Below are 22,034 nucleotides of genomic sequence, written 5' to 3'. Positions count from 1 at the left end.
AGAGAGATGTGGAGAGAGGTGTGAGAGTGTAATAGGGAGAGAGGTGTGGAGAGAGATGTGGAGAGAGGTGTGAGAGTGTAATAGGGAGAGAGGTGTGGAGAGAGGTGTGGAGAGAGGTGTGAGTGTAATAGGGAGAGAGGTGTGGAGAGAGATGTGGAGAGAGGTGGGAGAGTGTAATAGGGAGAGAGGTGTGGAGAGAGGTGTGGAGAGAGGTGGGAGAGTGTAATAGGGAGAGAGGTGTGAGAGTGTAATATGAAGAGAGGTGTGGAGAGAGATGTGGAGAGAGGTGTGGAGAGGTGTGGAGAGAGATGTGGAGAGAGGTGGGAGAGTGTAATAGGGAGAGAGGTGTGAGAGTGTAATATGAAGAGAGGTGTGGAGAGAGATGTGGAGAGAGGTGTGGAGAGTGTAATAGGGAGAGAGGTGTGAGAGTGTAATATGAAGAGAGGTGTGGAGAGAGATGTGGAGAGAGGTGTGAGAGTGTAATAGGGAGAGAGGTGTGGAGAGAGATGGGAGAGTGTAATAGGGAAATAGGTGTGAGAATGTAATAGGGAGAGAGGTGTGAGAGAGGTGGGAGAGTGTAATAGGGAAATAGGTGTGAGAGTGTAATAGGGAGAGAGATGTGAGAGTGTAATAGGGAAATAGGTGTGAGAGTGTAATAGGGAGAGAGGTGTGGAGAGAGATGTGAGAGTGTAATAGGGAAATAGGTGTGAGAGTGTAATAGGGAAATAGGTGTGAGAGTGTAATAGGGAGAGAGGTGAGAGAGTGTAATAGGGAGAGAGGTGTGGAGAGTGTAATAGGGAGAGAGGTGTGGAGAGAGGTGGGAGAGTGTAATAGGGAGAGAGGTGGGAGAGTGTAATAGGGAGAGAGGTGGGAGAGTGTAATAGGGAGAGAGATGTGGAGAGAGATGTGGAGAGTGTAATATGAAGAGAGGTGTGGAGAGAGATGTGGAGAGAGGTGGGAGAGTGTAATAGGGAGAGAGGTGTGGAGAGAGATGTGGAGAGAGGTGTGAGAGTGTAATATGAAGAGAGGTGTGGAGAGAGGTGTGGAGAGTGTAATAGGGAGAGAGGTGGGAGAGTGTAATAGGGAGAGAGGTGGGAGAGAGATGTGGAGAGAGGTGGGAGAGTGTAATAGGGAGAGAGGTGTGGAGAGAGGTGGGAGAGTGTAATAGGGAGAGAGGTGTGGAGAGAGATGTGGAGAGAGGTGGGAGAGTGTAATAGGGAGAGAGGTGTGGAGAGAGGTGGGAGAGTGTAATAGGGAGAGAGGTGGGAGAGTGTAATAGGGAGAGAGATGTGGAGAGAGATGTGGAGAGAGGTGGGAGAGTGTAATAGGGAGAGAGGTGGGAGAGTGTAATAGGGAGAGAGGTGGGAGAGTGTAATAGGGAGAGAGGTGGGAGAGTGTAATATGAAGAGAGGTGTGGAGAGAGATGTGGAGAGAGGTGGGAGAGTGTAATAGGGAAATAGGTGGGGCGAAACCCATCATCTGGTCGTCGTCCAGACTGGAAGATCTGGGCAGTAACTTAGGCAGATGTTAACAATGCACTCATGAAATATATATAATTACATTCATTCCCCAATGAGTGGCGGTGTGGCACTAAGTGATGGTTGTATGGGGACTTTATGTTTATGGCTCTATCACTTCCTAAGTGTCAAACTGTGTCGAACTGAACCGAAAAGGAATGAAAGCATAAACAAAAGATATACCAAATATAGTTCTCACACAAAAATCATCTAATTGGACTGTATTCTATACACGTCCAATGTTCTGGCAAAATGACATCCTGGCATTGTCTCTAATGTCTGGGGTTGTCCGACTTGGTGTGCTGCTTAGGCACTATCCTAAGTTGATATATATACAACTATATGATATGTTTACAGCTGGAAGGCACTAGTTTTGGGCAGTCCACAGGGATGACCTATGGACTTCTGGGAAGAAAACTGGTGAGTGCTGTAGAGTGAAAGGCCTAGAAGTAAATGTTCAACTTTATTTACTAAGGCTGGTATTTTGCTTGGACCCTTAAGTGATCCTAGCATAAATCCTAATTGGATGTTCCGTTGTGCATGTGTGTTTATGCTTACACAAGCGCGCATGTCAAGGGAAGAAAACCAAGTATCCTGGCAGATTACAACTTGTTCAGAATGAGTCTGACGTAGTCAGGTAATTTTCAGGTCAATGCCTGGAGGTCAGTCAGAATTGGTGTCGAGGGAGTCTGTAGTAGTTTTTACTACAAGTCACTATGTCTTCCACTAATGTAGTGGTGATAGCTATGAAATAGACGTCATACCTATGTTATCCACGGAGGAGCTAACCTCACGACGGAAGTACTCTAAGTATTGGACCAGTCGTACGTTGTGTGATCGTGGTTAATGATTCTAATAATTTTCCTCCTGAATGGAGGATTCTGTTTCTTAGTGAGATGTGTGTTAACCATTGGAAAAGTGCACTGGAGATTCCCTTCCACGTGTTGCACTCTGAGTGAATCATATGTCGCTATTGTCAAGGGTAATTTGATTGGTTGCGTCTCTAACCTTCTTACTGATTGTAGCTGGACTGACTGTCGCTGGTATTGGTACTGGTACTCAAAGGGACCAGTTATCCTACCGATTTATTCTGAAATATTATACTACCGGAACACATGATGGGAGCATTTTACTAGTTGTATTGTAGTTGAACCTACACATGGCAAGGAATGATTATTGTTGCCCATTTGTTTTGGAGGTGGACAAGTCCACTGGACCTTTACGGCCAGTGTGGTACACCTCAGTACTACCTTAGATGTGTTCACCTCAGTACTATGGTAGATGTGTTCACCTCAGGACTATCTTAGATGTGTAGTAAGATAATCCCCGTCTAGGGGCCTGTCTGCTCCTCACTGTTCTCAAAGGGGAGTTTACAACTAGATTTGATTTATGCTCCGGCGGCCTCGTACGGTGTTCTCCGTAGTCTCGTTTCTAGTTTCAGCATGACTCTCAATGTGAGAGGCGAGGTAGTCTGAGTGACCCCTCGAAGTGTAGCGTCGCATCGTTCCACTTTTAACCAACGTTTAGTTGGCTTCAAAGCCCTTTTGAGATCATCAAACGATGTTTGAGAGATGAGTGATATTGTCGCACCCGAATCAATTAGCGCATGACAAGTTAAACAGTCCTCCAGCACTGTTTCCAGGTATGGCCGTTTCGATTCGTGGTTAGTGGACATATTCCCCACAAAGTGGAGTGGTCGTTCGCAACGACGTGATGTGCCATTTTTGTTCCAGGTGGAAGCAGATTGACTTTTCCGATTTTGAGTGCGTTTGGCTTTAACGAAGCGTTTTACCTTTTTTCTTCGCAACCTTTGTATCAGAGTCTATAGATAAAGCCCGGGGGCTTGTTTCTTGATCAAGCGGGCCCTGGATAGGGTCTCGAGTGAGAGCGGGAGAAATTTGAATTTTAACGTCCTTACTATGGGTGTTAATTCCTGCGGACCTGGTGTCCGGAAATTCCTCGTCTAGTCCTTGCGACTTATCTTTTACCCTTTTCTCAAATGTTTCTCGCTTTAGTTCTTCACGTAGTGGAACGTCTGGAGAACATTGGTCTACGTTTTGATCACCATTCAACGCTTTGTTACCCTTGTGTTCTGACACTTTTTGCAGGTTGGGTGCAGGAACGTAGCGAACAGGTCGATTGTAGCGGTAGTCGTTTCGTGTGGGTTGGGTGCAGGACTGTAGGTAACAGGTCGATTGTAGCGGTAGTCGTTTTGTGTGGGTTGCGTGCAGGAACGTAGGGAACAGGTCGATTGTAGCGGTAGTCGTTTTGTGTGGGTTGGGTGCAGGAACGTAGCGAACAGGTCGATTGTAGCGGTAGTCATGTTGATGGAGACGTACTTTACAGTTATTTAGACCGCAGAGGTTATTGGAATCATGGTTCGTGGTAGAAACTTTTGTTGTGCGTCATCTCTGAACGCTCGAATAGCTGATAATGCACCCTCTAACTGGAGTGAGTGCTCCTGGTCAAACTTCAAAACCGAGTGGTCAGGGCTCTTAACGTTGTGAACTTTTTGATGCCTCAAAAGCTGTGCTTGCAAGCTCTCTGAGTTGTAAGATAGACAAGCCAACGTGGGCGGCAGGGCCCAAATAGGTAGGATACATGTTCGACAAGAACATTTGTTTAAAAGGTAACAGGTCTTCCATGCCTCAAATCAAATCAACAGGTAAACCCTGTCAGAACCCGTAGCGTCCGGGTTGCCATCCAACGCATACTCTTATGTCAGCTAGGAACGTCTCAGTATCGTTTGGCTGACCTGGAACGGGGTCAAAGGTGGGGAAGGTCTTGATGAGTTTGTCAAGGTATTCCGCGCCAAGCGGGTGGAGAGGGTTGGCTTCATCCTGTGGGGAAAGTGGGGCGGAAAGGCCAAGAGGAGAAGCCAAGCCTTGTTGTTGTTGGCCAAGAGGCGCAATATTACTCAATGCCAAATGGCCAAGAGGAGAAGACTGAGGGACACATGAGGGGGGCAAGGTCTGAAACCTTCTTTACTCCTGTGAGTACAGGGCTCCGGTTGCTTGGATTGGTAGTCCCGCTGTAGAGCGTGACCATTCTGGACTTCCTCCAGATGGTACCTAAGGGTGGTATTCTGCTGCATTGCAGAGTCCACATGAGCGCTTAGAGTACTGATTTTGGACACGTGATTGTCACACTTGTTCCTTTCGGTCTCAAACTTATCTGTCATGGTTTGCAGATAGAGGTCTTGAGTACGGAGCGAGAGATTCAGTGATGAGATTTCCTCTGCTTGCTTAGAAATCAATATTTCCATCTTCATCACCTGATTTCTCTCATCATTCATTTGGTCATTGTGTTCATTAACTGATCGTCTTTGGTCTGCAGCGTTTTGAGTAGAATCCTGTTACTTTGCGTAACGTTCAACAAAACTGCATGCATGTTATCAAGTTTAGTGCTCCTGTTTGTAGTTAACTCTTCAAATTGATCTAGTTTGGCGTGGACATTATCGTATTTAGTTTTGGCTAAATCGAGTTGTTCCTGTAGCATATGATACTACCGGAGGCGCTATGTAGCCTCTTCAAATGGGAACACGCATACAACCAATTTTAATGTATACAAAGCTGTCTGTTCGTACACTGTTCGTACACTGTTCGTACACTGTTCGTACACTGTTCGTACACTGTTTGTACACTTATGTTCGTACAATTGATATATAGAATTCCACAGCAAAGTCTAATTCTATATTAGATTCCTCACACAGGGCACCATAAATGTATATTATCAAAATTACGTGCGTCCTAGTTTTAAAGGCCTCACACGGGGTGCCATTATTGTCATGTCTTTACTATCATTAACTGAAGACTGATAGTTTTTATCAAAGATTCTCTGTAATTAGTTATTACGAGATTAGACTGATTGATCATGTAACCGTAATTACTAGGAAGTCGGGGCACCAAGGAAAAATATTCAGATTACAAAGTTATCATTTCCTAAAATTACTTTTCAGATATTTTATCTGATCAATTAGTCTTCGAATTAATGAATGATTTACTTTACGTCACGTTAGTCTCATTCCAAAATTGTTGGTTATCTGCTGGAACCCAGTCTTCACTATGAGTCATCCATACATCAATTGTCTTAGTAATTAATATCAAAGACTTGTTCTTATTCTGTCGGTATCGATAGTTTAAGAGTTTAACCACGTGGTATGGTTAAAAGATTCAGCAATGGTCTTGTCCCCCTCCTAATGGAGAAAAACATGATCTGCAACCTGTAGCCATCTCGTAATTGAGGTAAGCTCGGTCTGCTGATCGACAACCCGAGTGGGGATTTTATTCGGAAATGGCAGAAAAGGGCTGTCCCAGGATGTCTGACCCTAACTGGGCTCAGGGGCGGTCCAGGATGTCTGACCCTAACTGGGCTCAGGGGCGGTCCAGGATGTCTGACCCTAACTGGGCTCAGGGGCTGTCCCAGGATGTCTGACCCTAACTGGGCTGAGGGGCGGTCCTCTGATTTAGTTCAAATCCAATTCCCTTTTTGAGTTTTCCTTCATTAAACAGTCCAAAATCACATTGTAAAATTGTGTAAACAGTATCATACTCACTCATTCATCTTATACAACAATTAGATGTAAACCTCATATCTGAGGCTATTATATAAACAGCGTTATGGTAATGTGGACACACCGTCTCCCATGAGCTTCCCCAAGTTGTGACAAACGGACCAGTTCGTAGCTGGATTCTTCACCGATCTTTATACTTTTTCCGGAACATGAAATTTGTTCGTACCTCAAGTTCTGTGAGGTGGAAGAAATTGCTTTGTTCTCTATGAAAATTTACTCTGCCTCTTATACTATGTGGCCATGTGGCAGGGTCTTCTCAGGAATTTACGACCTCTGACCACAGCAGCCTAGTTGAAGGAGGCAAGGGGGAGGCAGGGAGAGGAGGATGGGGTTGCTATACCCAAAGAGGCCAACGTCACGACACTAGGGACAGCAAGGAGTCATCAGGCCAGGTAGTCCTGAGGCATGGTCCTAGGGCTCAGGTCCTCTGAGAGAGAGAAAAAAAGATAGAAAGAGAGAATTAGAGAGGGCATACTTAAATTCACACAGGACACCGGATAAGACAGGAGAAGTACTCCAGATATAACAGACTGACCCTAGCCCCCCGACACAAACTACTGCAGCATAAATACTGGAGGCTGAGACAGGAGGGGTCGGGAGACACTGTGGCCCCGTCCGACGGCACCCCTGGACAGGGCCAACCAGAGGGTGCAACAGGAATCTGTGTGTGACCTCACCTGGTGTCCACACTAAGTGGCTGCAGAGTATTTTATACTGAAAAACATGAACGGACACACGAGGACAAACAATATAGCATGGTTCTAGAATAATAATAATAATAATAATAATATATAATAATAATATATAATAATAATATATAATAATAATATATAATAATAATAATAATAATAATATATAATAATAATAATAATAATAATAATAATAATATATGCCATTTAGCTGACGCTTTTATCCAAAGCGACTTACAGTCATGTGTGCATACATTCTACGTATGGGTGGTCCCGGGAATCGAACCCACTACCCTGGCGTTACAAGCGCCATGCTCTACCAACTGAGCCACAGAAGGACCATAGAAATGATGAAGTGTCTTACTATTCTCCATGGTTCTTCCCTGTTCTTTGAAGGAGCCACACACCTGACTGAGCCTGTTTACTCCATCAATCAGATACATGAATGTGTCGGTGTCGAATTGTTCTACAAAAGAAACATCTAAATGGTTGACCGTTAAAAAAAGCCTGTTTTTGTACCGACATCACACCTTTACCTAAACAGCCCCCTCACCTGAGAAGGGAGAGGAACTTGGAATTGAATAACTGATCCATGCAGCAGGTTCGTTACGAAGCCGATTTAACTAGCCTGTTTAATATTGATACTCGGTGTGTGAATGTTTGTTACCACTATTATCAATATTACCAGGTTAGTTAATCAGTTTCGTAAACAAACCTTTTGCAGGTCAAAGTCTCTCTTTCTTTCTTTTCTTTTTCATTTTTTTTTTAAAGATCTTGATGTTAGATCTATTATGTGTCTGCACATCAAATACACAGATATGATGACATTTTCATAAACTAATCTAAGTTTACAGTACTTGTTATTTTGCAGAAATATAACTTTGACTTTTTTTCTTCTTTTTTTTTCCCAGGACGTGAACATTTCCAACTTGCTTTAGTACTAGCTGCGGGAATGACTATCTGCTGGTGAGGACATCTGACAAGCTGCAGCCAAAATGTGGAATCTTTTATATTATTGTCATATATTATCCATCTTTATTGTTGTTATTGATTTTATATAATTGTATATTCTCCTCTCAACAAAGGCTCGTCTTCTCATACTGTGCATCCGTGTCTCTCACGTAAGAAAACATTGTATTGTCTCGTGCTGGTTGAAAGCTGTGTGGCTAAGGCTGGGTCAAAGGGGAAACTGGCTTGATGCTGTGTTTGTCTTTATTTGTGTAGTGAACAGGATAAACTGGTTTTTTTTCTGGCCTCTTCCCAGAATTCTGTGTTTGGCAGAGGTTCTTTATGATTGGATGACATATAAGGTGATCCTGCGGTGTTGTGAATAGACCCAATTGTCACCCGGTTACTTATGTACTGCACTCCTTTACTAAATAGGGACAGGATGGTATTTGGGACACTCCTTTACTAAATAGGGACAGGATGGTATTTGGGACACTCCTTTACTAAATAGGGACAGGATGGTATTTGGGACACTACTTTACTAAATAGGGACAGGATGGTATTTGGGACAGTACTTTACTAAATAGGGACAGGATGATATTTGGGACACTCCTTTACTAAATAGAGACAGGATGGTATTTGGGACACTCCTTTACTAAATAGGGACAGGATGTTATTTGGGACACTACTTTACTAAATAGGGACACGATGGTATTTGGGACACTCCTTTACTAAATAGGGACAGGATGGTATTTGGGACACTCCTTTACTAAATAGGGACAGGATGGTATTTGGGACACTACTTTACTAAATAGGGACAGGATGGTATTTGGGACACTCCTTTACTAAATAGAGACAGGATGGTATTTGGGACACTCCTTTACTAAATAGGGACAGGATTGTATTTGGGACACTCCTTTACTAAATAGGGACAGGATGGTATTTGGGACACTCCTTTACTAAATAGGGACAGGATGGTATTTGGGACACTCCTTTACTAAATAGGGACAGGATGGTATTTGGGACACTCCTTTACTAAATAGGGACAGGATGGTATTTGGGACACTCCTTTACTAAATAGGGACAGGATGGTATTTGGGACACTCCTTTACTAAATAGGGACAGGATGGTATTTGGGACACTCCTTTACTAAATAGGGACAGGATTGTATTTGGGACACTCCTTTACTAAATAGGGACAGGATGGTATTTGGGACACTCCTTTACTAAATAGGGACAGGATGGTATTTGGGACACTACTTTACTAAATAGGGACAGGATGGTATTTGGGACAGTACTTTACTAAATAGGGACAGGATGATATTTGGGACACTCCTTTACTAAATAGAGACAGGATGGTATTTGGGACACTCCTTTACTAAATAGGGACAGGATGTTATTTGGGACACTACTTTACTAAATAGGGACACGATGGTATTTGGGACACTCCTTTACTAAATAGGGACAGGATGGTATTTGGGACACTCCTTTACTAAATAGGGACAGGATGGTATTTGGGACACTACTTTACTAAATAGGGACAGGATGGTATTTGGGACACTCCTTTACTAAATAGGGACAGGATGGTATTTGGGACACTCCTTTACTAAATAGAGACAGGATGGTATTTGGGACACTCCTTTACTAAATAGGGACAGGATTGTATTTGGGACACTCCTTTACTAAATAGGGACAGGATGGTATTTGGGACACTCCTTTACTAAATAGGGACAGGATGGTATTTGGGACACTCCTTTACTAAATAGGGACAGGATGGTATTTGGGACACTCCTTTACTAAATAGGGACAGGATGGTATTTGGGACACTCCTTTACTAAATAGGGACAGGATGGTATTTGGGACACTCCTTTACTAAATAGGGACAGGATGGTATTTGGGACACTCCTTTACTAAATAGAGACAGGATGGTATTTAGGACACTCCTTTACTAAATAGGGACAGGATGGTATTTGGGACAGTGTAACGGCTTTCTTCCGTTGAAGGAGAGTCGGACCAAAATGCAGCGTGGTTAGTTCGATACATCTTTAATAAATGGAAAAACACGAACAATACAAAAACCACAAACGGAATGTGAAAACCTATACAGCCTATCTGGTGACAACTAACACAGAGATAGGAGCAATCACCCACGACATACTCAAAGAATATGGCTGCCTAAATATGGTTCCCAATCAGAGACAACGAAAATCACCTGACTCTGATTGAGAACCGCCTCAGGCAGCCATAGACTAAGCTAGACACCCCACAAAAACCCCATGACAAAAACACACCACAATAACCCATGTCACCCCCTGGCCTGACCAAATAAATGAAGACAAACATGCATACTTCGACCAGGGCGTGACAGAACCCCCCCTAAGGTACAGACTCCCGGACGCACATCAAAACAATAGGGAGGGTCCGGGTGGGCGTCTGTCCATGGTGGCGGCTCCGGCTCGGGACGTGGACCCCACTCCATCAATGTCTTAGTTCCTCCCCCTCGCGTCCTAGGATAGTCCACCCTCGCCGCCGACCATGGCCTAGTAGTCCTCACCCAGAACCCCACTGGACTGAGGGGCAGCTCGGGACTGAGGGGCAGCTCGGCACTGAGAGGAAGCCCGGCACTGAGAGGAAGCCCGGCACTGAGAGGAAGCCCGGCACTGAGAGGAAGCTCGGCACTGAGAGGAAGCTCAGGCAGGTAGTTGGCTCCGGCAGATCCTGGCTGGCTGGCGCATCTGGAAGAGTCTGGTTGACTGGCGGATCTGGAAGTGTCTGGTTGACTGGCGGATCTGGAAGTGTCTGGTTGACTGGCGGATCTGGAAGTGTCTGGTTGACTGGCGGATCTGGAAGTGTCTGGTTGACTGGCGGATCTGGAAGAGTCTGGTTGACTGGCGGATCTGGAAGTGTCTGGTTGACTGGCGGATCTGGAAGTGTCTGGTTGACTGGCGGATCTGGAAGTGTCTGGTTGACTGGCGGATCTGGAAGTGTCTGGTTGACTGGCGGATCTGGAAGTGTCTGGTTGACTGGCGGATCTGGAAGTGTCTGGCTGACTGGCAGATCTGGAAGAGTCTGGCTGACTGGCAGATCTGGAAGAGTCTGGCTGACTGGCAGATCTGGAAGAGTCTGGCTGACTGGCAGATCTGGAAGAGTATGGCTGACTGGCAGATCTGGGCTGACTGGCGGATCTAGCTGCTCTGGCTGCTCCATGCAGACTGGCAGCTCTGGCTGCTCCATGCAGACTGGCAGCTCTGGCTGCTCCATGCAGACTTGCAGCTCTGGCTGCTCTATGCAGACTGGCAGCTCCATGCAGACTGGCAGCTCTGGCTGCTCTATGCAGACTGACAGCTCTATGCAGACTGGCAGCTCTGGCTGCTCCATGCAAACTGGCAGCTCTATGCAGACTGGCAGCTCTGGCTGCTCCATGCAAACTGGCAGCTCTGGCTGCTCCATGCAGACTGGCAGCTCTGGCTGCTCCATGCAGACTGGCAGCTCTGGCTGCTCCATGCAGACTGGCAGCTCTGGCTGCTCCATGCAGACTGGCAGCTCTGGCTGCTCCATGCAGACTGGCAGCTCTGGCTGCTCCATGCAGACTGGCAGCTCTGGCTGCTCCATGCAGACTGGCAGCTCTGGCTTCTCCATGCAGACTGGCAGCTCAGGCTGCTCCATGCAGGCTGGCAGCTCTGGCTGCGCTGAACAGGCAGGAGACTCCAGCAGCGCTGTAGAGGAGGAAGGCTCTGGCTGCGCTGAATAGGCGGGAGACTCCGACAGCGCTGGAGAGGAGGAAGGCTCTGGCTGTGCTGAACAGGCGGGAGGCTCCGACAGTGCTAGAGAGAAGGAAGGCTCTGATAGCGCTAGACAGGCGAGGCGCACTGAAGGCCTGGTGCGTGGTGCTGGCACTGGTGGTACTGGACCGAGGACACGCACAGGAAGCCTGGTGCGGGGAGCTGCCACCGGAGGACTGGTGTGTGGAGGTGGCACTGGATAGACCGGACCGTGCAGGCGCACTGGAGCTCTTGAGCACCGAGCCTGCCCAACCTTACCTGGCTCGATGCCCACTCTAGCCCGGCCAATACGAAGAGCTGGTATGTACCGCACCGGGCTATGCACCCGCACTGGAGACACTGTGCGCTCCATAGCATAACACGGTGCCTGCCCGATCTCTTTAGCCCCCCGGTAAGCACAGGAAGTTTGCGCAGGTCTCCTACCTGGTGTAGCCATACTCTCTGTGAGCCTCCCCCCAATACATTTTTGGGGCTGACTTTCGGGCTTCCTTGCCAACCGTGTTCCCTCGTATCGTCGGCTCCTCTCTCCGGCTGCCTCTGCTCTCCTAAGTGCCTCCACCTGTTCCCATGGGAGGCGATCTCTTCCAGCCAGTATCTCCTCCCAAGTGTAACAACCCTTGCCATCCAACACGTCTTCCCATGTCCATTCCTCCTTTCGCTGCTTCTGCTGTCGCTGCCTATCACCACGCTGCTTGGTCCTGGTGTGGTGGGTGATTCTGTAACGGCTTTCTTCCGTCGAAGGAGAGTCGGACCAAAATGCAGCGTGGTTAGTTCGATACATGTTTAATAATGATGAAACACGAACAATACAAAAACCACAAACGGAATGTGAAAACCTATACAGCCTATCTGGTGACAACTAACACAGAGACAGGAACAATCACCCACGACATACTCAAAGAATATGGCTGCCTAAATATGGTTCCCAATCAGAGACAACGATAATCACCTGACTCTGATTGAGAACCGCCTCAGGCAGCCATAGACTAAGCTAGACACCCCACAAAAACCCCATGACAAAAAACACACCACAATAACCCATGTCACCCCCTGGCCTGACCAAATAAATGAAGACAAACATGCATACTTCGACCAGGGCGTGACAGACACTACTTTACTAAATAGGGACAGGATGGTATTTAGGACACTCCTTTACTAAATAGGGTCAGGATGGTATTTAGGACACTCCTTTACTAAATAGGGACAGGATGGTATTTGGGACACTACTTTACTAAATAGAGACAGGATGGTATTTGGGACACTACTTTACTAAATAGGGTCAGGATGGTATTTAGGACACCCCTTTACTAAATAGGGTCAGGATGGTATTTAGGACACTTCTTTACTAAATAGGGACAGGATGGTATTTAGGACACTACTTTACTAAATAGAGACAGGATGGTATTTGGGACACTACTTTACTAAATAGAGACAGGATGGTATTTGGGACACTACTTTACTAAATGGGGACAGGATGGTATTTGGGACAGTACTCTACTAAATAGAGACAGGATGGTATTTGGGACACTACTTTACTAAATAGGGACAGGATGGTATTTGGGACACTACTTTACTAAATAGGGACAGGATGGTATTTGGGACACTACTTTACTAAATAGGGACAGGATGGTATTTGGGACACTAACTTACTAAATAGGGACAGGATGGTATTTGGGACACTACTTAGTGGTGGACCTGTGTGGCTGAGTTGGTTGAACACGGCACTTGCAAAACCAAGGATTGTGGGTTTGATTCTCTCCATGGCCACACATAAGACAAATGTATGCATGCTCTGGTGGTTAATTTCTTTACTATCAAATGAGAGACAAACTTGTCACACAAGTCAGTTATACTTAAACTAAATCTGTATTCACTTATTAATAAGGGAACAGGTTAATACAACACACACATATAAAGTGAATTGATTGAGTGCTCTAAGATAATGATAGCTGGTTCGACGAATCCCCCTCAGATGATTCGTTGAGAGCCCCTAGACAAAAGTCCAAATGTATTTTATAGCCAAGATACACCACCTTCAGTCTACATGACAAACAACAGATGTATGGAATGGGTCACAAGATTAAGATTAGTATGAAAGACACTTATATTTCACAGCAGACAGTATCTGCTTTAAAAACAGTTATCTTTGTGTAGAGACCAAGGTCTGGCCCCGCTTCATCTCTCCCTGGTACCTTACAGTACAGACACATTAACCTGTGCTCTGGATTTGCTGTATCCTCAAAGACATCGTAAATCTCCCAGAGGCCCATGCTCAGTAGAACACAGATGAGCGTTCTAACAACCCCTTTATTCTGTTGCATAAAACAACAATTTTATTCAATAATAGCATTATAACAATTTTGTAATTTCCACTATAATGCAAATGAACTGGATACTCCACTCAGGTGTTTCTGCTTGGACAGGTGCTTAGACAGGTATCAATTGTAAGATTATTATCTCTGTTTACATCTCACTCTTTTCCTTCTCATCTGTCAGCCAGGTGAATCGCCAGGTTGTGCTGAATCACAGGTGAGCGAGTACATGTGGGTATCCGTACTACACTGGTGTGGCAGCTATCTGCTAAGTTTGGTAGAGAAGGAATAATGGTCTGGGGCTGTTTTTCTTGGTTCCGGCCCCTTAGTTCCAGTGAAGGGAAATCTTAACGCTACAGCATACAATGACATTCTAGATGATTCTGTGCTTCCAACTTCGTGGCAACAGTTTGGGGAAAGCCCTTTCCTGTTTCAGCTTGACAATGCCCCCATACACGAAGCGAGGTCCATACAGAAATGGTTTGTCGAGTTCGGTGTGGAAGAACTTGACTGGCCTGCACAGAGCCCTGACCTCATCCCCATTGAACACCTTTGGGATCAATTGGAATGCCGACTGCAAGCCAGGCTTAATTGCCCAACAGTGTCCGACCTCAATAATGCTCTTGTGGCTGAATGGAAGGAAGTCCCCGCAGCAATGTTCCAACATCGAGTGGAGGCTGTTATAGCAGCACAGGGGGAACCAACTCCATATTAATGCCCATGTGTAACGACGTTCGTCTGTTGAAGAAAGAGAGTCGGACCGAAATGCAGCGTGTTGGTTACTCATGACTTTAATGAAAGAAACGCGGTACATGAAATAACTGATACTAAATACAAAAAAACAACAAAACGGAACGTGAAACTATTACAGCCTATCTGGTGACCACAACACAGAGACAGGAACAATCACCCACGAAATACAAAGCGAAACTATGGCTCCCTAAATACAGTTCCCAATCAGAGACAACGAGAATCACCTGACTCTGATTGAGAATCTCCTCAGGCAGCCAAGCCTAACAACACCCCTAATCAGCCGCGATCCCAAATAATACAAACCCCAATACGAAAACAACATATAAACCCATGTCACACCCTGGCCTAACCAAACATATAACAAAAACACAAAATACAATGACCAAGGCGTGACACCATGATTTTGGAATGAGATGTTCGACGAGCTTATGCATGTGCGTCCTTTTGGAGGAGTTGGGTTAAAAGTGGAAGTCAAATTTTGGTGGACCTTGTGTGCAATTGACCAATAAAGTGATCTTTTACTATTTATATCTACATGTATGTTTCAAATAATGAATCAACCAAGTGTAGCCTGGTCCCAGGTCAGTTTGTGGCACCATGCCACCACCTTTTTGATTCCGAACATGAAGGAGTGACATGATGTCACAAACAAACTGGTAACTCAAGCAAGTCTTATCCTTGGAACAAAATACCTGATTATGTCAGTATCAGTCTGTTTCTGCTGAAAGTGAAGCTGCTCCCACTGTTTTTCAGATTACAGCGTAAACAAGCCAAACTGATGGAACCGGTGTAAGTGGCAGCAGAATGCAGATAACAGAATTTCAATAGAGGTTTATTATTTTATTCTACTCTATATGCCATTATACCATTATGGTCAACGCATTCTATGCAGTACATACCTGTAAATGTCTCATAGTGTTACCACTAACGGCGGTTTATCTTGATTATCTTGACGATTATCTATCTGATTTATGTTCTGAAAATACAAATGTGCGTTATTATTTATTATTATTATTATTGTTATTATTATTATTATTATTACTATTATTATTATTATTACTAGTATTATTAGTATTAGTATTATTATTCAGGAGGACTGAAGTGCAGACCCTGTGGCTGGTAAAAAAAAAAGTTTTCCTTTTTCCTTCTTGTTATTCCATCCACTTTCTCCTACTTCCTTCTCTTTATTTTTTCATCTGTCTTCCTTTCTACTTCCTCTTCCATCTCCTTTCTCCTACTTTCTACTCCTTCTCTTTCTACTTTCTTCTTCTTTCTTCTCCTTCTTCCTTCTCTGTTCTCCTTCTCTTTCCTTCTTCCTCTTTCTCCCTTCTCCTTCCTTTCTCCTAATTTCTACTCCTTCTCTTCTTTCTTCTTCTTCGTTCTCCCTCTTCCTTCTCCTTCCTTTCTCCTTCCTTTCTACTTCCTCTTCCATCTCCTTTCTCCTACTTTCTACTCCTTCTCTTTCTACTTTCTTCTTCTTCGTTCTCATTCTTCCTTCTTCCTTTGTCCTTCTCCTTCTTTTCCCCTTCCTCAGGAGGACTGACGTGCTGACTGTCACCCCGTGGCTGGCTCCTATAGTCTGGGAAGGGACTTTTGACCCCCAGGTCATAGACGAGGCCTTTATGTCCCAAAACCTCACCATCGCTACCACTGTGTTCGCTGTAGGGAGGTAAGTCACAAGACTCCATGTGTAGTAAACCTGTTGCTACGGCAGTGGTTTACACCACTTCCTGTGTGCATGTGCTGCCTTTTATGCACATTTTGCAGCACCTTGGGCCCAAAAGAAATGTCTGTGTTATTCAAAACCTTATCATGGGGAGACTATTTTTGTGTCTCATCTGGTGTTAAGGATGTCTTGCTGCTTGCTTAATGAGTATCGTTCCCCCCTGATTTGGCTCATGGCGAGGCTCGAACTCAGAACCTCTGCCTCACAAACACATGTGACCACCTTACGGCAGGTAGCCTACTGGTTAAAGCGTTGGGCCAGTAACTCGAAAGGTTGCTGGATCGAATCCCCGAGCTGACAAGGTAAAATTCTGTCGTTCTTTACAAGGAACCCTTTGATTCCCGGGTGCCGAAGACTTTCTGATTCAGAGTTCTTGCGGAAGACACATTTCAGTTGAATACATTCTTACTTACTTCCTTTGTCGTCATGGGGACATTTTGTTGCAGTGTCATGTACACATTTAAAGTTGCGTTTAAATACAAAACAAAATTGACAATACAACTTTTATAACAGTTACGCACCAATAAAAATAATAATAGAAATAAATAAGAAATAAAATATTAAATAAAGAAGAAAAGACTAGCCTGCTTGCCTTACGGAGTCAATGGGAAGATTCGCCCGAGGTATTTAGGAGGGATATCACTCCTGGCACAAATGATTGTCTAGTTCTGTTTTTCCTGCTGAGCGGTGCCCTATACCTGCGCCCTATACCTGCGCCCAGAGGGGAGTAATTCAAAGTCCAAGGTACAGGGGGTGGCTTGGGTCTAAAATGATTTAGTGAGCCTTACGGAGGGCCCTGACCTTAAAGATCTCAGCCTGTCTAATTCTGTTGTACAACTGACTAGGAATCCCCCTTTTCCTTTTCCTGAGGCGTCTTGCTCCGTCGCGCAGTGAGTTTCACAGATAACAAGATGCTACACTGGCACCTTGTTCCTGTACAGTACCCTATTTTACTCTACCCCATAGGGGCCCTGGTTAAAAGTAATTGTCCATAAGCGGTAATAAGGTGCCGTTTTAAGGATTCACACTATAGCCTTATATCAATCGTTTTGCGTCATATTTTCCCAAATGAATGCAATCTCATGTTAATTCAGATTGTCTTGTCAAACTGTCTATACATAAACATTTTCACGTGCTTGTGCTATACCCGACCGTTTCACATGGTTCTTTTCTCCAGATCCATGTGATTAATACACATCTGGATGTGTCACACAGATGCATCTCCTCACCCCCCCTATCCATCTTTGGAAGATGTAATGACTTTGTAGTTTTGTCATTTCTTCTTTTTCCATCTCTATTCGTCCTCGCAGATACACTCGTTTTCTCCGGGACTTCTTAGAGTCAGCTGAGAAGCACTTCATGGTGAGAATCTATCAAATGGATTGACCGGTATGGTCTAAAGAAGGTCCAGGGATTACTCATTAAAGGAATATTCTGGGCCCGTATTATTTATACTCATTAAAGGAATATTCTGGGCCCGTAGTTATAGAGGGATTACTCATTAAAGGAACATTCTGGGCCCGTAGTTATAGAGGGATTACGCATGAAAGGAATATTCTGGGCCCGTAGTTATAGAGGGATTACTCATTAAAGGAATATTCTGGGCCTGTATTTATAAAAACTACTCTAGGACTAGGTCCACCCTGCCCATGTGATCTCATTCATTGGTCCAAATATTTAATTCAATTAGTTTTAAATCAGTTCATATGTATAATTTTATTTCAATTCAAAGTCGATAGAAAGTTCATCCCTTTTCAATTAGTTTTAAATCCTTTCAATTCAAATGTATGGAAAGTCCACCCCGTCTAACGTGATTCCAGGTGGGGCTGGACGTGCACTACTACGTGTTCACCGACGTGCCCGGCGACGTGCCCGACAACGTGACTCTGGGTGTCGGCAGACTGCTCAGCATTGTGAGGGTGCCGAAGTTCGACCGCTGGCAGGAGATATCCCTCCGTCGTATGGAGCTCATCCAGGTTATTATAGATAATATATTACGTTGTTGTCACATTGAATGGAAGTTTATTTTCAGGATACAGCGTAATGTAGAATGAAATAATAAAATGCTACTAACACGCTCTTCTGTCAGTACAGTAGCTATAGAAATACTATAGATCTACACACGCTCCAAACTGTCAACAGACTATCAGTTGTAACTCTGTTGATAATAGGCAACAGTTAGGTTTAGGGTTAGGTTTAGTTTAGAGATAGGGTTAGGTTTAGGTTTAGGGATAGGTTTAAGGTTAGTTTAGGGTTAGGTTTAAGGTTAGTTTAGGTTTAGGGTTAGGTTTAAGGTTAGTTTAGGTTTAGGGTTAGTTTAGGTTTAGGGTTAGGTTTAAGGTTAGTTTAGGTTTAGGGTTAGGTTTAAGGTTAGTTTAGGTTTAGGGTTAGGTTTAGTTTAGAGTTACGGAAAGGTTTAGGTTTAGTTTAGAGATAGGGTTAGGTTTGGTTTAGGGATAGGTTTAAGGTTAGTTTAGGGTTAGGTTTAAGGTTAGTTTAGGTTTAGGGTTAGGTTTAAGGTTAGTTTAGGTTTAGGGTTAGTTTAGGTTTAGGGTTAGGTTTAAGGTTAGTTTAGGTTTAGGGTTAGGTTTAAGGTTAGTTTAGGTTTAGGGTTAGGTTTAGTTTAGAGTTACGGAAAGGTTTAGGTTTAGTTTAGAGATAGGGTTAGGTTTGGTTTAGGGATAGGTTTAAGGTTAGTTTAGGTTTAGGGTTAGGTTTAAGGTTAGTTTAGGTTTAGGGTTAGGTTTAGTTTAGAGTTACGGAAAGGGTTAGGTTTAGTGTTTAGTTTAGCTTAGGGTTTGGTTTAGGGATAGGTTTAGGTTTAGCGTTAGGGATAGGGTTAGGTTTAGTTTAGAGTTAGGGAAAGGTTTAGATTTAGTTTAGAGATGGGGATTAGGGTTAGGGTTAAGTTATGATGATATGCCTATTGGGTTAGTGCATACTAGATAGTTGAAATGTTGTTGACTATGGACTTTGTGTATTTCTATCATGTTAGCCCTGCCCTACAAACTACATTTCCATCTGAGGACAAAGTTTCATTTGATTGGTTGGTTGATTTAATATCTACTGAACATCCACCATGTATTTGGGGGCAGACTGCCATTAAGGATCGCATCCACCGGGGGGCGAACTACATATTCTGCCTGGACGTAGACATGAGGTTCCACGGCCGTGTGGGTCCCGAAGCTCTGGGGAGACTGGTGGGCGCCATCCACCCCTGGTAATACTTCCTTAAAGGGCCAGCATCCACCTCTGGTAATACTTACTTAAAGAGCCAGCATCCACCCCTGGTAATACTTCCTTAAAGGGCCAGCACCCACCCCTGGTAATACTTCCTTAGAGCCAGCATCCACCCCTGGTAATACTTCCTTAGAGCCAGCATCCACCCCTGGTAATACTTCCTTAAAGGGCCAGCACCCACCCCTGGTAATACTTACTTAAAGAGCCAGCATCCACCCCTGGTAATACTTCCTTAGAGCCAGCATCCACCCCTGGTAATACTTCCTTAAAGGGCCAGCACCCACCCCTGGTAATACTTACTTAAAGAGCCAGCATCCACCCCTGGTAATACTTCCTTAGAGCCAGCATCCACCCCTGGTAATACTTCCTTAGAGCCAGCATCCACCCCTGGTAATACTTACTTAAAGGGCTAGCATCCACCCCTGGTAATACTTCCTTAGAGCCAGCATCCACCCCTGGTAATACTTCCTTAGAGCCAGCATCCACCCCTGGTAATACTTCCTTAGAGCCAGCATCCACCCCTGGTAATACTTACTTAAAGGGCTAGAATCCACCCCTGGTAATACTTACTTAAAGAGCCAGCATCCACCCCTGGTAATACTTCCTTAGAGCCAGCATCCACCCCTGGTAATACTTACTTAAAGGGCTAGCATCCACCCCTGGTAATACTTCCTTAGAGCCAGCATCCACCCCTGGTAATACTTCCTTAGAGCCAGCATCCACCCCTGGTAATACTTCCTTAGAGCCAGCATCCACCCCTGGTAATACTTACTTAAAGGCCCAGCATCCACCCCTGGTAATACTTCCTTAGAGCCAGCACCCACCTCTGGTAATACTTCCTTAAAGGGCCAGCATCCACCCCTGGTAATACTTACTTAAAGGGCTAGCATCCACCCCTGGTAATACTTCCTTAGAGCCAGCATCCACCCCTGGTAATACTTCCTTAGAGCCAGCATCCACCCCTGGTAATACTTCCTTAGAGCCAGCATCCACCCCTGGTAATACTTACTTAAAGGGCTAGCATCCACCCCTGGTAATACTTACTTAAAGAGCCAGCATCCACCCCTGGTAATACTTCCTTAGAGCCAGCACCCACCTCTGGTAATACTTACTTAAAGGGCCAGCACCCACCTCTGGTAATACTTCCTTAAAGAGCCAGCATCCACCCCTGGTAATACTTCCTTAGAGCCAGCATCCACCCCTGGTAATACTTCCTTAGAGCCAGCACCCACCTCTGGTAATACTTACTTAAAGGGCCAGCACCCACCTCTGGTAATACTTACTTAAAGGCCCAGCATCCACCCCTGGTAATACTTACTTAAAGGGCCAGCACCCACCTCTGGTAATACTTACTTAAAGGGCCAGCACCCACCTCTGGTAATACTTACTTAAAGGCCCAGCATCCACCCCTGGTAATACTTCCTTAGAGCCAGCACCCACCTCTGGTAATACTTCCTTAAAGGGCCAGCATCCACCCCTGGTAATACTTACTTAAAGGGCCAGCACCCACCTCTGGTAATACTTACTTAAAGGGCCAGCACCCACCTCTGGTAATACTTACTTAAAGGCCCAGCATCCACCCCTGGTAATACTTACTTAAAGGGCCAGCACCCACCTCTGGTAATACTTACTTAAAGGGCCAGCACCCACCTCTGGTAATACTTACTTAAAGGCCCAGCATCCACCCCTGGTAATACTTCCTTAGAGCCAGCACCCACCTCTGGTAATACTTACTTAAAGGCCCAGCATCCACTCCTGGTAATACTTCCTTAAAGGGCTAGCACCCACCTCTGGTAATACTTAACTAATTTTAAACTCTGATGGAGGAAAATGTTGTTGACCCCTCTTTTATTGTGTGCACCTACATGCTGACTACTTCCTGTTGACCTCTTGTCAGGTCTACTTCACAAAGATGGTTTCTAACCTCAAGGGTTATTTAAAAAAAATTAAAGTAACAATACAAAACTATATTGCGTTTTTGCAGGTTCTACATGTACCCCCGGAGCCAGTTCCCCTACGAGCGGAGGACCGTCTCCACAGCCTACATACCCATGGACCAGGGAGACTTCTACTACCAGGCCAACATATTCGGAGGAGCGTTGGAAGATGTTCACCGGCTGACCAAGACATGCAGGGAGCACCTGGAGGTAGGTACTTGCGCACGCAGGAATACGGTTAGTCACTCACGTACTGTACTGACCCCATCCCTCCTCTACCCTACCCCCTTCCTCCCTCTAGGTTGATAAGTCAGTGGGCGTGGAGGCTGTGTGGCAGGAAGAGAGTCACCTGAATTGGTACCTGTTGAGGAACAAGCCCACCAAGCTCCTGTCACCGGAGTATGTTTGGGACGACGCTAAAGGACAGGATGCCAAGGAGATAAAACTGGTCCGCTTCTCCTCTGTCATTAAGAACAAGGCAGAGGTCAGGGAGAACCTCTGAGAGGAGAAAAGAATATGTCTTTGACACAAGCTGCAGGGAAGAGAGGAGAAAAGTGG

General features: G+C 45.0%; 1 protein-coding gene and 1 long non-coding RNA gene across 3 annotated transcripts in view; one reads left to right on the top strand and one right to left on the bottom strand.

Moving 5' to 3' along the window:
* LOC118380367 (globoside alpha-1,3-N-acetylgalactosaminyltransferase 1-like) overlaps nucleotides 1–22,034 on the top strand; it is an 80,638-nt gene that overhangs the window by 33,697 nt on the left and 24,907 nt on the right. For both annotated transcript variants that reach the window (XM_052529104.1, XM_052529105.1), the window contains exons 2-11: nucleotides 7,691–7,745; nucleotides 7,865–7,900; nucleotides 14,005–14,037; nucleotides 15,327–15,362; nucleotides 16,108–16,242; nucleotides 17,610–17,661; nucleotides 18,120–18,275; nucleotides 19,395–19,519; nucleotides 21,524–21,686; nucleotides 21,778–21,924. In XM_052529104.1, the coding sequence (XP_052385064.1) occupies nucleotides 7,691–7,745; nucleotides 7,865–7,900; nucleotides 14,005–14,037; nucleotides 15,327–15,362; nucleotides 16,108–16,242; nucleotides 17,610–17,661; nucleotides 18,120–18,275; nucleotides 19,395–19,519; nucleotides 21,524–21,686; nucleotides 21,778–21,924 (938 nt within the window). The remainder of the gene's footprint in view (nucleotides 1–7,690; nucleotides 7,746–7,864; nucleotides 7,901–14,004; nucleotides 14,038–15,326; nucleotides 15,363–16,107; nucleotides 16,243–17,609; nucleotides 17,662–18,119; nucleotides 18,276–19,394; nucleotides 19,520–21,523; nucleotides 21,687–21,777; nucleotides 21,925–22,034) is intronic.
* On the bottom strand, nucleotides 20,624–21,517 carry LOC127932996 (uncharacterized). Its single transcript, XR_008146730.1, has 4 exons — nucleotides 21,258–21,517; nucleotides 21,050–21,084; nucleotides 20,772–20,979; nucleotides 20,624–20,670 (listed from the first exon to the last, which is right to left on the bottom strand). It is a non-coding gene; the product is annotated as an uncharacterized LOC127932996 (long non-coding RNA).

This window comes from Oncorhynchus keta, chromosome 11 (assembly GCF_023373465.1).
Source record: "Oncorhynchus keta strain PuntledgeMale-10-30-2019 chromosome 11, Oket_V2, whole genome shotgun sequence".
NCBI lineage: Eukaryota > Metazoa > Chordata > Actinopteri > Salmoniformes > Salmonidae > Oncorhynchus > Oncorhynchus keta.
This window is presented reverse-complemented; position numbering and strand designations above follow the sequence as displayed.